Source organism: Arachis ipaensis, chromosome B9 (assembly GCF_059453495.1).
Source record: "Arachis ipaensis isolate K30076 ecotype BB chromosome B9, ASM5945349v1, whole genome shotgun sequence".
Classification (NCBI taxonomy): domain Eukaryota; kingdom Viridiplantae; phylum Streptophyta; class Magnoliopsida; order Fabales; family Fabaceae; genus Arachis; species Arachis ipaensis.
The window spans coordinates 25,289,550-25,304,744 of record NC_142444.1 but is presented as its reverse complement, the minus strand read 5'-3'; the positions used below and the strand labels follow the sequence as shown (position 1 = coordinate 25,304,744).

Sequence of the window (15,195 nt, the reverse complement as noted above, 5' to 3'; positions counted from 1 at the left end):
ATTGATAATTTATTTCTACGACTTTAATCTCCGCTCAAATTGCTATTTTCTCGTCACTTTAAGATTTTATTAAAATAAAAAAACGGCCGTAGTTATTTATGCACATTTGGGGCAAGGAATCTAAAGAAAACTATATATCAATAAATTTATGATTGATAATTTATTTATACAACTTTGATCTTTTCTCAAATTGCTTTTATTTACATAGTTTTCCATTTATTAATAATAATAATTGTAGCGGTGGCCTGTGGCGGACTCCATCAAAAGCACCGTAAGGATAAATGCACTATTGGCAACTTGGCATCTACAACTTGTGTTCTATAGAGTTAAGTCTCAAAGTAGTCTATGAAGTTGCACTTGAACCTCAAATTGGTCCTTGAAGTTAATAGTTACTCAATTTAGTCCTCAAAGTTGCACTCCAGCACTCACAGTAGTTCCTCAGGCAGTTTTCGTTCATCACTAGCCATCGGAAAGCTGAGGTGGACAAATTCCTGCCACGCTGGCACTCCAAAAATGACGTCGTATTATTTTTGGCGCGTGTTTTGGCCAAAACGACATCAAGTGGTGTGTTATTCTGTCCATAATGTTAAACCCCCAATTTCTACCCCTCTTCTTCTTCTCCTACACTTCAATGGCTTTGCTATAACACGCTGTTGGTAATAGTTTCCTCACGGAGAAACCGAATTGCCTCCGATCTACTGAGCACAATCGTCGCCGTTGCTACTGTGCTGGGTTGTTGACTGCGTTGTCTCTATTAAGGTAAAGGTTTGTAAAAGAAAAAAAATTGATTTTGATGTTCTCTGTTATTTCTTTAGTTCCATGAGTCCATCCTTTTTAGCCGTTAAATTTGGTGTTGTTTGTTATTTTTGTTAAGGCATGTGTGTTTATTTATCTGAATTGTGTTGATTTTGCACTCCTCCACTTTGTTGTTATTGTTGCTGCCAAGTTTTCCTCCATTTTAAGAATTGAACTGCCAAGTTATCATAATTTGCATATCCTATCTAGTGTCGAAATACATTTATCTACTGTTGAAATTATTATTATCTACCCTCTTATACTTGTGCAATGTATTTATCTACTGTTGAAATTATTATTATCTTAATTTGCATATTCTATCTAGTGGCTAATTAATATTTGATTTTCCCTAATAATTTGAAATTATTTAACTACTAGAAAATTAGTTATTACAGACGGATATTTCCGACGGATTTTATCCCACGGAAATACAGAAGGAATTTCAGAGGGATTTTTTGTCGGAAAATCAAAAAAATGGATTAACATAAATTACAGACGGAAAAGAGAATCCGTCGATTATTCCGTCGAAAAAATTAATTTTTTTCGTGGAAAATGGTTACAGGCGGATTTTCCGTCTGTAAATAAGGAAACAAAACGGTGCGTTTTATTAAATTATTACAGACGGAAAATCCGTCTGTAATTTAAAATTTTCCGTCGAAAATATGGAATTAAAGGCAAATGAAACACGAGCTTCTTGCAAATGAAAGCTTCTTCTCCTCTCCCTAGCACGAGTTACTTCTCTCCGTGGCTGCTACTTCTGCTTCTTCCGCCGCTGCCGCTGCCGCCGCTGCCGCTGCCGCCGCTGCCGCTGCCGCTGCCGCCGCTGCCGCTGCCGCCGCTGCCGCTGCCGCTGCCGCCGCTGCCGCTGCCGCTGCCGCCGCTGCCGCTGCCGCCGCTGCCGCTGCCGCCGTTGCGTCGCACAATCTCTCTCTCTCATCCCTTGCGTCGCACGAGATCCCTCCGGCGCCGCTCTCGTCGCATCTACTCCCATGGTCGCAGAGCTCTCTCTGCCGCTGCTCTCATCGCATCTGCTCCCTCTAGCGCCTCTTCCATCTAATCTCAACTCGCTCTCTCGGTTCTTCTCGTAACCATCTCAAATTTCAGGTATATATCCTGATTTTGTGATTCTGTTCTTCGTGATAAATCTTAGGGCTCAATTTTTCTGTGCGAGTTTTAGGTTTATCATACTCTGCTTTTGTGCTTTTGTACCCGACGATATCCCCTCCAAGTCTCTTCGCATTTCATTGTGATTGTTTTCTGTTTGTTCGGTTTTGATTTGGAATCGTTAAATTAGGGAATTTCGTGAAGGTTCAAACATGGAGCAACTTCTTGAGAAGGTAGTTGTAGCTATAGTTTACTCAATCCGATTCGAATTGAGTTTGATAGGAATGTGTGTTTTTTCTGGTTGTTGCAGATAATGTCTGTGCAGTCAAGGAGTGACAGCGTTAACACTTCTCTTTTTGACAAAAGGGAGCACATAGAGAAGCTGCATCGTACTTGCAATCTTCTCCGTAAAGTTCAGGTATTAGAGCTATTAGATGTGTCCTTTCTGGTTTCACATTGTTCTTCACATATTTTTCATCCTTGTTGAAGAATAGTTCATATATGATCTGCCTGATAGACTTAACAACTGCATCCTTGTTTTTATTCTATTTGCTCACTTTGGGTTATCTGTATTTTCTCTTAGAATTGCTTGCAAACATACATTAATTTAATTGCTATACCTTTCTTCGTAGGGCTTTATTATTTTTTTGTAAAATTTTCCCCATGTTCAGAAAGAAGATAATTTGCTTGGAAATCTAGTGATTTCTGTATTTCTTGCAGTTTTTCTGTTTTAGACTTCCTACCTACTATCCACTTTTAGTTTCCTTCTAAACTTCTTTGTTTTAAGAAAAGCTTACTAGTTACTGGTGTTTATGTTTGTGCTTCTTCAATTTTTACATTTTACTGAGTTGTTTAGCAAACTTATCTCCAGGGAACTAATTTGTATTCATTTTTCCCCCTTTCTGAAGAGATGTTTCACTTTTATTGGATCAAGGATTCAAGACACAGACGCACTGCTTCTTTTTTATTTTTTGGTTTCTGTTACTGTTTGGTTGCTGAGAAATCATAGGAAATTGAATTCTGCATTTTTTTTATAAGTCTCACTTTTCAGTTTGATTGGTTAAATTAGCTTGACACTTTTCTTTTAACAATGTTTTCTTTTAACAATGTTGATACTTCTCATTCCTTGATTTTCATTACTTATGGTGCCCTTGCATGAAAGGGTATGTAGTTAGTCTTTATCTTTCCTTTTGTACAATAGGAAGAAATCAAGAAAATAAACTTACATATTTATTGGAATGCTTTTGTGTATTTGTTTTTTATTATTTTGTTATTTTGTACAAAATTGGTAATTGCTGGAACTTTATGCAGTTGATATGCTAAATATTCACTGATATAGAATAATAAACGTAGGTCCCTCCGGTGGGGTTATTTTCCAACTGTCTTGTGCAACAAAAAGTTCTTCATCCATTCCGGAAGCAGGTGAAGTAACTTTCTTTTCCCTTGTTCATTTTCCTTGTTTTGTCTGTTTAACTTCTCCAAAATTCTTAACGTAGGAGGAGGATTTCATCACTGCTCTGCAGAAAAAGGAGGTGGATTTTGTGCTTATGCAGATATTTCTCTTTGCATCCACTTTGCTTTGGTTTGGTTGAATATATCAAGGTAGTATAACTGTCGTTTAGGCTTTATCATTGCAAGCTAGGACATGCTCTTAACACATGCAAATTAGAATTATCTTCTAACTGTCTGCAAAATCTTTAGGGTGATGATCATTGATCTTGATGCACATCAAAGAAATGGCCATGAAACAGACTTTGCCTATGATAGTATGGCCACCAAAATAACTCCTTATGTTGTATTTTACTTTTTAATTAAAGCACCAAATAATTAAATTGCTGTGATGTCTTCTGAAGTTGGCCAAATTCTTCTTGATCTTTTATGTTTTACAATTAGAATACCAGGGACCTGTGATATGATATGGAAATTATTGATTTCCCACCTGAATCTGAATTAGAGATAAATAATACACTGGTGAATGGAGGCAAAATGTTGACCTCTATATTGGAACAATAGATTGAATTTATTGTTAGCTGTGTAAATCATAGTAGACATACATTCTAAGCAGATATTTGATATGTGTGGTGTTTGACTTGTAGTTTGAATGTCACTTGACTCCCATGGCCATATGCATTAACCAATTTTAGACCTTAATTTTAAAATAAATGTTACCTTTTTTTGGGCCCTAAATGAATCATTGGTTGACCTATTGGGTAATTTTGGGGATTTTAAAGTTTGGATTTTTTGTTATTGTGAATGTGAATAACAGAAGTGGAGCAAGGGAAAGCAAAAGGAAAAGGTGAACAACCAGGTGCTGTTTGATCAGGGTACTTATGACAAGCTCCTCTCTGAAGCTCCCAAATTCAAGCTCATCACTCCTTCTATTCTCTCTGATCGTTTGAGGGTACCCCTCTTTCTCTTACTCTCCCAAGCATTAAATATATTGTTCATGTTGATGGTGTGTGTTCTGCTATTCTGTAGTATAAGCAGTGGTGAAGGTTGCTATCTTGTTTGAAGATTCTTTGAATTTGTGTGTTATTCTATTGACATTCTAAGTTAGTAATGCCTATATGTTCCTGCTTGTCCCTGCCCTATTTGGGGCTAATCCTAAAAGCTTTTTGTGTGCAGACAAACCCATCTACCATATGCTTATGTTGCCCAAGAGAGTGGACAGCAAATGGGCCCATAGATAAGAACTAGGAAAAGAAAGCCTTATACAGTTACACCAAATAAAATTAATGGGACTTGATCCGTCTTGTGCTTTCATCATGCATGCATATGAAAGTGTTCATGAAGTTTTCTTAACTGATTTGATTTGCTTGTGATTTTGATATTTGCTTTTGTGGTGAGGTCATCAAATGATCCTATTTGATCCTATTACTGAAGATGTTGTCAAGGACTTTATAGCTAAACAGGTAAATGATTTATACTTGATTAATTTAATTGTATTTGATAAGAAGATAATTAATTAATAAGACAATGCATGACATTTTTTAATTTAATTGTTGTGAATAGGTAGTATTTTACAAAAGGCTACATAGAGTAATTTTCATTGACGCAATCCCAAAATCTTCAATCGGCAAGATATTAAGAAAAGAACTCAAGGCAACCCTGCTATCTAATTAGCTATTTGGCTTAGCTTCATTTGTTTCTTATATATAATAATGATGTCAATGTGATAATTCATATACTTTATTCTTTATAATAGATTCAATACTATATGATTATTTTAAACCAATTTAATTCAATAATCAGTTCATTTTTTTGTTTAAAGAATATTAAGAATTTAAATTTTAATATAATACAACTCTATTACTGCACATGACTTCTTTAACTATCAAGCAGTTTAATAACAGTGTTTTCTCAGATACAAGAACTGAAATTGGAACCTTCCTGACTCCACCACCAAATTGGAACCTTTAAGGGATGTGAACCTTTTTGGTCCTTGGCTGAATAAACAAAGTGCAACTGCAGGAGTAGCTCCTCTCACAAGTCACAACAACAGCATCATGCTTGAATGAGGAAAATTAACTCTTGATTTGTAATTTGCTTGATCTGTTGAAAATTCTGATAAGAACCCCCTCCTAATTGTGGAGTGGAGTTGAATTTTAGCATCATGAAGTAGCACTTTAGGGATTAATTTAATGATATGATTATATTCATAGGAAAGTAACTATAATGAGGAACTTGTTTATTGGGATGGTCATCTTATTTTTTTGGGGTATCTTTTTATTGAGACAGTGAGATATTGACTAATGGTGTTGAAAAATAACATCCAATTTTATAGGTATCATGTAATGAATATTATGTTTATTTATGTGATTTTTGGCTTTCTTTTTTTCAATTTACAGTGTGTTTGATGGAGTAAATTTAGAAAACAAATCTAAAGTATTTATTTTGCAATGAAAAAATTTTAAAAAAAATTTATTTTACCTTACTGACGAATTTACAGACGGATTTTCTGTCTGTAATCAGAACGTGGGATGATTTTCCAAAATTCAAATTACAGACGGAAAATCTGTCGGAAAATCCGTCTGTAATTACAGACGGAAAATCCGTCTGAAAATCCGTCTGTAATTACAGACGAAAAATCCGTCTGAAAATCCATCTGTAATTACAGACGGAAAATCCGTCGGAAAATCCGTCTGTAATTACAGACGGAAAATCCGTCGGAAAGTTCGTCGCCTATGGGAAATGGATAGAAAATTTATAGAGGGAAAATCCGTCGGTAACTGGTAAAAATCCGTCTGTAATTTTCCGACGGAAAAAAAATCCGTCGGTAAATAATTTCCGACGGGGCTTTTACAGAGGGACAAAATCCGTCGGTAATTTCGTCGGTAACCAAAAATCCGTCTGTAATAAAGACCAAATCCGTCTGTAAATCTGTCTGTATTAATCCAATTCCTCATTCAGCCATCGGTTCATCACAGATTCTGATTGGCTTATTATCAAAATTTTTAGTATGTTACTATTAATGTTATATGAAACTAAAAACGTTTTTCAAAAACAAATTCTTATATGACAGCAACAAATTTTCGGTGGTGCTATGTCAGCTCAAAACATTTTCTTCTACTGTCTTGTATGACAAAATTTCTTATCAGTTTGAACGTTATTATTTTATTGAAAACATAAGCAAATTATATCAAGATGGTGGTGCTATGGCAGTTCAAAAGTAAATTATTTGCCAAACTCTAACAGAGAAAAACTAGAGATGTAAAGTTCTTTTGAGATATTCAAAATTGTAACAGGTAGGCTGTATAATTTGAAGGTTCTTATGATTTTTGACAATATCAATCAATTAGAAGAACTAGAGAAATTGATTATAAAGTCACTTTGTATAAGAAATAGAATAATCATAACCACTAGAAATGTGTATATTCTATCCAGATTTGGAGTGGATGCAATTTATAAAGAATATGCTTTCTGAGTTGAATATGCATGCCTAAAAGCAATACCAGACATCTATGGGAAGGCCCCAAGGTATTTTTCATTTGCATATCTTTTTAGAAATAATTGCAAGAGTTAAGACATTATTTTTCATTAAATCAAATAGCTAAATTTTATATACAACATGCTAAGTTGCTAACATAATCATGATAATAATCTCTTATTACAGTTTCTCTCCTTGTGAAAAAAGATGGAGTTGAGCAACTCAAAATATCTTTAGAAGATGCCAAACATTGAAATGCTTCCAAATCATGAGTGGCTGATCTTGCAGAATGCACAAACTTATTATTAGTCCACTCATAATTCGATATCATTGAAAGCCTGCATTCTTGAGTCTGAAAAAATGTTGTAGCATGGTCAGCATTGATCTTATCAGTAACTGCTTGATTTTTGCAAACTTAGTGGTTTAGTCCAAATTACTTGCTCGTGATTTAGGGTAATGGGAGGGGGAGGATTTTCAATCATTTTTGTAGTACTGTATAGTTGTGAATAGTTTGAGACATTGAGTTATGGAATCCATTATTTTATCTAGATTCTGAAGCATGTGGAACTAAATACAGCTTGTCATGTTTTCAATTAAATCATTCAATGAAAATTGATAGCAAGTACAGAAGTAGGGTTTTGAAATTTGGGTATAGAAGAGAAGGTAAGAGAACGGAAGAGAAGAGAAGAGAAATTTAGGGATTAGGGTTTTTAAATTTGATTCAGGGACTAAATTACCACAAAAAGTTTACTAATCCACGTCAGCTAGCCAGTACTTAGCCAACGTGTCAGAGACGAATCCACATAAGCTTTTCGATAGCGTCTATTGACGGAAAATGCTTGAAGGATAACTCTGGATCTCGGAGTGCAACTTCAAGGATGAATATGAGTAATTATTAACTTTAGGGATTACTTTGAGGTTTAAGTGCAACTTCATGGACCACTTTGAGATTTAACTCTATATTTCTTATCTACATCAAAATCAGCCACTAAAATTAATCATTAATATATAATATATATTAAAACATAAATACACATTAAATAAATTAAATCAAACATATATTTATACACAAATATATTAATAATTAATTTTAATATACAAATAATATTTTTAATTTAATATAATTATTTTTAAATATTAATGATAACACTTAATTAGTTAGTGCAGTTGGTTAGTTAGTTAGTGTTTTAGTGATCTATTTTCTATTAATGGATCTTGCTTTCTATTTTATCTTTATAGTGTAGTTATATATATATATATATATATATATATATATATATATAGTGTTGGACAGTGTATTAAATGACACATTACCTTTATTCTTCAGTAAGACAATAAGTATTATTCATTCTTTTTTTTTTTAACTTTTTTTCTCTACTTATTCACAATTCTATTTTGTTACTTATCTTAAAGAAACTAGTGCTTCAGTAATTTTTTCATGGTATCAAGAGTCTCATTTTTGTAGATGATCTATGGCTTCTAGTTCTGTTAATTCACATTCCTCAGTTACCTCATCTTCATCTTCATCTTTTAATTTAACTTTCACTCCACGATCTTTTGATCATCCTATAGGTGATAAGTTCAATGAAAACAATTATAAGACTTAGTAACAATAGGCTTTGGTTGTAGTTTTTGAGCAAGCTCTTAAAGATCATCTACATCCTGATAGAATGCCCTGACAGTATGCTTTTGAAGATGATCGTGTTGCTGGGATTCTTTCACTGGATTACAAAAGATGGAGGCAAGAATACTACAATATAATTTCCTGGCTTCTTACTTTCATGGATGAAACCTTCAAGAACAAAATGATAGGTTGTATTTTTGCTTCTGATATCTGGATTAAAATTGAGGATTATTTCTCTAAATCTATTTGATACAAAGTCAAGCAATTGCAAGGTCTTACTGCCGCAGATTATGTCTCACGAATAAAGAGAATTGTTGATTTTTTAGCCTCTCTGGGGTTTTTCCTAACTAGTGATGAATATATTGATGCTCTCTTGAAAGGTCTTAATGAAGATTACTGAAACCTAATTACTACTGTTTTTACTAAACCAGAATTGTATTCTCTCCAAGAGATTGAAATTTCTATTCTGTCTCATGATAATATGCTCAAAAGATTTTGTAAATCTAACTCTTTTTTTCCTCAAGCACATCTCACCCAATCTGCATTCCCTTCTTCATCCTCCGCTGGAAGAGGCATTGGGGGTAGAAAGGGCGTGGTGGAAGATTCTTTAGAGGTGGTCGTTCCTTCTTTCCTAATAATAATCACCCCCCCAATGTCAAGTTTATGGCTGTTTAGGTCACATCCCTTGGTACTGTTTCCAAATATTCAATCAAGAACAACCACCCCTTCCCAGATCGCATGATTTCCACAATCTAGTGCCTCCTCCTCTGTTGCTTTATCTTCTTCGACTTCAGCAACTCCATCCCCACCACCATCCTCCTTTCATAATCCCTATGCCTATATGGTCGTGCCATCCTCCTTCTCTGATCCAACGTAATTTTCTAATACTAGTGTCTCCCATCACATCACTCCTCATTAGTCTAACTTGCTCTCGTGTTCTAACTATTCGGGTCCCGAACAGATTCATGTAGGTAATGGAGTAGGTATGCATATTAAGCATATTGGTGATTCTTATTTGCATGCTCTTTATTCTAAAAGATGGTTTAAATTGTAATCCTTAATTTATGCACCTGATATTACTAAGAATCTTGTGAGTGTCTCTAAATTTGTAAAAGATAATGTATTATTGATTTTTGCTTTGTGAAGTGCAAGCACACCAAGAAGATTCTTCTACAATGTTTTAACACTGGAGGTCTCTACCAATTTTACAATGTTGTTGTTCCAAGACTTCCATCATCCTCTCCATCCTGCTTTATTTTCTGTTTTTTCTTCTAATTTTCGATTGTGGCATAAGCGACTTGGACTTGCCACAACTACCACTATTAAATATGTTCTTCACTAGTATAATTCTTTACAATTTTCTAATAAAAATGATGGTTTTATGCATGTGTGGTGCAATGACTGTGCTTGTGCCAAAATGCACAAATTACCTTTTCCAGATTTACTTACTTCTTATGATTCTCTTTTACAACTTGTTTATTCTGATGTTTGGGGGAGCCCCATGATTTCTCATTTAGGATATCGATATTATGTAATTTTTATTGATGCATTCTCAAGATATACATGTCTTTATCTGTTAGTAAATAAATCTCAAATTTTTTATGTTTTTCTTCAATATAAAGCTTACATTGAAAAATTAACTAGCCACACTATTAAATGTTTACAATATGATAATGGTAAGGAGTATGTCTCCAATTCCTTTTCTTTCTTTTTACAGCAGTCTGGGATTGCTCATAGGTTCTCTTATCCTTACATTCATGAGCAAAATGGAAGGACAAAGACAAAACATCGCCATCTCACTGAAATGGCTTTGGCCATGCTTTCCACTACTCGTATACCTTTAACATTTTGGGATGAAGAAGTCTTGACTGCTGCTTTTCTCATAAACAGACTGTCAACCTCTGTCTTAGATGACAGTAAGTCATCTTTTGAAGTCTTTTTTGGTCATAAACCTGATTATACGTTCTTAAAAGTCTTTGGCAATTTCTGTTATTCTAATCTGAGACCGTATAATAAAAACAAATTAAGCTATAGGTCTCATCAATGTGTGTTTTTAAGCTATGCTCAAAACTATAAAGGATATAAGTGCTTATCCCCAATTGGTAAAGTGTATATTTTAAGAAAGGTGCTATTTGATGAGAATATATTTTCATATCCTTTGTTATTTTCTGGAGGTTCTAAGTCTATATTGCATCCTGTTACTGCTTCAACTAATGACTTTATTCTTAGACCAGTAGCTTTAAGGCCTCTTGATCCTGTAGTGCAACCTGACTCCACTCATTTATTGCAAACTGAAGATGCTATCATCAGTGTCTCTCCTTCTGTTTTCAATCAGACTCATATCAATACTGATGTGTCCTCTACCCCAATTGTTTTCTTACAACCTATTCTGCCCCAACTGTATAGCCTGATTCTGCCCCAAAGATACTTATCACATGGTCACCAGGTCCAAGGCAGGTATTCGTCGACTTAAAGCATATCTTTTTTATTTGAATTCTCAAGTCATTGATGCAAAAGTCATTTGAATTTTTACTAACAAATTCTCTAAGAACACTTGTCAATAAAATATTTGTAGTTATTTATGAAAATTTTGGGTATATTGATCTAAAGAAAACTACATTTCTATAAATTTATGATTGATAATTTATTTCTACAACTTTAATCTCCGCTCAAATTGCTAGTTTCTCATCATTTTAAGATGTTATTAAAATAAAAAACAGCCGTAGTTATTTATGCAAATTTAGGGCATAGTGATCTAAAGAAAACTACATATCAATAAATTTATGATTGATAATTTATTTCCACAACTTTGATCTTTGTTTAAATATCTTTTATTTACATAGTTTCCCATTTATTAATAACAATAATTATAGCGGTGGCCTGTGGCAGACTACATTAAAAGCACCGCAAGGATAAATGCTAGGGGTGTGCATGGCCCGGCCCGGCCCGGCCCGAAGGTCCGGCCCGATCCCGAACACTTTAGGGGCTAATTTGGTGTGATTTCATCGGGTCTAGGGCCGGGTAAAGGTCTCAAAAATAGACCCGGTCATTATTTCGGGTCGGGTCCGGGCCATAGCTCGGGTCACCCGAAATCGGCCCGGTGGCCCGGTCACCATACACAATAAATATTTTGTATTATTAGTGATGGATGATGGCTATTATTATGTAGAATTTAAGTATTGTAAATTTTAATATTTTGTGTTATTAGTCATTATATATAAGACTATAAGTTAATATTTTATATTTAAAATGCATAAGACTTTAGACTAATGCATAATATTGTGTTATTTGTATTTATTTAAATATTTGGTGTTATTAGGCAATATTAGTATTGATTATGGTTATGCTTTAATTTTAGAGAAGAGTTGGTTCTTGTTATATTTTTCTAAGTGAATTTTACCATGTCAAATAATGGTTGGAGTCTTGCAAATTTGGATATTTTTACATGCTAACTTACAAGAAGGTATCAAGGTAATATAATGTTAACGGCCCGATTTTCACCCGGTTTTCACCCGATATAGTTGTGGCCCGAAAGGGTATAGGTTTCATCGGGTCTAGGGTCGGGTTCGGGTCTCATAAATGGGCCCGGTACATATTTCGGGACGGGTCTGGGTCACATCAAACCCGGTTTCACCCGGCCCATGCACACCCCTAATAAATGCACTATTGGCATCTACAACATGTGTTTTATATATACTAGTGTATGTATTCGCATGGTATACGAAAAATATTTAATATTTTATTTATATTTAAGATATTTTTAATAAAAAATATTTTTTAATATATTTTTAAATTAAATCTAACTTATTTTTTATTTATGTGAATATTAAATAATAGTACATAATAAAAAATTTTCACAAAATAATTAGATTAATTAAAAAATATAATATATAATAAATCAATGTCTTAATTTTTATAAGAAAATGTATATATATATTTTTTTTGTCTCAAACATTAATCATTGCACATCTATAAACTGTATCTCTATTTTTGTATTAAATAAAATTTAAATATTATTTATATGAAAATTTATATCTAACTACAAAAATAAAATATAAAAAAATATAATTAACAACAAAAAGATATAAATTGAATAAACAGTACCTGTCAAAGACTTCTCTATATATAAAATTATTCGTGCAATTCTCAAAAATTTTCTCAAGATATAAAAGTTTATAATCACATAATACATTAAATAGACAGATGACATATACATAGTGTAGGATTAATCTATTATAAATTAAAAATAAAAATATTTAATTAATTTGATTATCTATTTCATAATAAATCATTATAATTATGTGCATTTGAGATATAAAATTAAAAATATAAAAATATATATTTTTTAATTAATAATTTTTTATTTATGTATATGTATATATTAATTATTTAATTAATAGTTTTCTTGTACTTATTTTGTTTAAATAATTTTAAATATTTTTTATTTATATATATATATATAATTAATTGCACGTAAATATATTTAAGTCATATAGGTTAGTTAATTATTTTTTGAGCCCATAATTATTCAATAGTTCTTTTATTCTATCAATAATTCAATATCACACACATGTAATAATTTTTATAAATCATGATAGTTTTCTTATTTATATATACATATATATTATTTGTGTAACTAATATAGTTTTTCTTATTCTTAGAACATATTTATTTTATTTAAATAATTTTAAATATTATTTATGTATATATCATATTAATTGTAAATAAATATATTTAAATTATATATTAATTATTTTTTATTATAATTTTTATTTTATAATTAATAGTTTTCTTATTCTCAAGATATATATATTTCTTGATTACGATTATTTCTTTATATATATTTATTTCTTGATTACGATTATAATTGTGCACTTACTACTTATTAGTAATAATGATAGAATTGATTGTTTTAAGATAAAAAATAAACTTTTAATTAATGTTAAATTAATTTGATATATATTTATTATAGTCATAAATTTTAGCTATTAACATATTTTTTTATACCCGTGATTTTTTTTTTATAAAGTTACATATATATTATTGGACAACTAAAATTTACCCTAATATACTATTCATTATAGATTATTTAGATTATACGTGTAATTAATTTTACGTTAATATATATTAATAATATTTTAACCCAATGTTCCTATTAATTACACACTAATAAAATTTTAACCCGACTAAATATATTATTGAAAATCTAAAAATTTTAATAAATACTATTGTTAATAAAATTTTAACCCAACTATTAATTATTTTATCATTTGTTAATAATAATTTCACATAATTAATTAAAATAATTGTCATCAAAGATATTATTTATTATTAGCAGATTTTTTAACTTAACTGATCTTTTATTTTTTCTTTAGTTATACTGAGAGCAAATAATAATAAAAATAAATTTAAAAAAAAAAGTATTTTCATATAATAAAATTTAAAAATAATATATACAAAAATAATAATCATAATATATAAATTGAGACAACAATTTAAAATTTTTTAAAACTAATTTAATCAAATACTAATATTTGATCTAAATTATTTAAATAATATTTAAGTTATTCTAGTCCTTAGACACATATAGATTAGAATCATTCTCGTAACAACACCCAACTGAAACAATGTCATAAGCTCGAAAATTTAGAATCCGTGCAAATGCAGACTATCCTCTTATTAAATAAGCTTTATCATCCACTATTTATGTAATGCGGCAATGTATAGAATAGGCACAATGAGAAATTAAACTGACCTTTATTCCCATCAATGGCATTGTATTGATGGACCAAAAGGCCGATAGTTTCTAAAAAAAACATAATATCTTATAAAATTATTTTTATTATGAAAAATTTTAAATTTTTTTAAATACAGTACCAATATTTGAAATTGCATCTCCAAGCTTGTTATAATTCTAGCAAAATTGAACCTAAATTAAGGAAATTAAATCTCATTATACGCTGCACTTCGAAAATTTTCATGTAGACATAAAAAACATGGAGGGGATAGAATTTAAACTTGACCTATAAAGTTCATTGGAAGCAATTGCTCGATAGACGAAAAGAATAAGTTTGAGTACGAATAATTATCAAATTATCAGAAGAATAATAATAGAATGACTACATAAAAAAATATCATAAAAAAATTATAATTTGTACCTTAAAAGGATCAACTTCGATGAAAAAACAAAGAATACATTCATATTCTATGAAGTAGTCAACAAAAAATAACAAATTAAAAAATAAAAAAAAATGCTTTAGCTCTCAAATTTAGATTCATGAACAACAAAAAAAACGCTATATATAATCTTTAGTAGCACAAAATTAATTATAAAAATTAATTATTGATATCGATATCAATTTATTACTAATTAACATACGTGCATTAAAGAGCATTTTAACAAAGCTATTTATGTTAATATTATATTTATGACAATTAGAATCATAAATTTACGTTTAATTTTTTATTATTAATATCAATATCAATTTGTCATTGGTTATTTTTGCTTAAAAATTATATTATAAGAATTGACAATTAGAATGAATGAAAATATTAATAATTGGGATAAAACACTTAATTAAACTAAGTATCAACTTAGATTACACAAAAGTCTCAAAACGAATAACATTACGTGTATGTCTCCATTCATATTTCTATATAAATTGAATCAATATTATTCAAATTAGTAAATTTTTATGTAAATTGATGTTAATAGATTCGATTTACCTAGGAATGAAATTTGGAA

The 15,195-nt window shown here is 31.1% G+C and overlaps 1 protein-coding gene across 7 annotated transcripts; it reads left to right on the top strand.

Moving 5' to 3' along the window:
• The first annotated feature begins 1,491 nt into the window (after positions 1-1,491).
• On the top strand, positions 1,492-5,740 carry LOC107619295 (uncharacterized). 7 transcript variants are annotated; one of them, XR_015899140.1, is made up of 8 exons: positions 1,508-1,899; positions 2,090-2,132; positions 2,210-2,317; positions 3,253-3,321; positions 3,396-3,431; positions 4,166-4,300; positions 4,747-4,811; positions 5,264-5,740. XR_015899140.1 is itself a non-coding variant. In XM_088497926.1 (7 exons), the coding sequence occupies exons 2-7, from the start codon at positions 2,112-2,114 to the stop codon at positions 5,291-5,293; spliced, it is 399 nt and encodes a 132-aa protein (XP_088354052.1). In that variant the 5' UTR covers positions 1,508-1,899; positions 2,090-2,111; the 3' UTR covers positions 5,294-5,740. The 7 variants fall into 7 exon arrangements, 1 of the variants encoding a protein (XP_088354052.1); XR_015899138.1 differs by having other exon boundaries at positions 4,525-4,811; XR_015899141.1 differs by lacking the exon at positions 5,264-5,740 and adding an exon at positions 4,912-5,257.
• The last annotated feature ends 9,455 nt before the right edge of the window (positions 5,741-15,195 follow it).

Bases quoted from the DNA above. Each gene is read 5' to 3' on its own strand.
- LOC107619295 (XM_088497926.1), top strand. From the start codon at position 2,112: ATGGAGCAACTTCTTGAGAAG. The intron at 3,432-4,165 runs GTGGATTTTGTG...TGTGAATAACAG, and splicing joins CTGCTCTGCAGAAAAAGGAG to AAGTGGAGCAAGGGAAAGCA. The intron at 4,301-5,263 runs GTACCCCTCTTT...GTGTTTTCTCAG, and splicing joins TTCTCTCTGATCGTTTGAGG to ATACAAGAACTGAAATTGGA.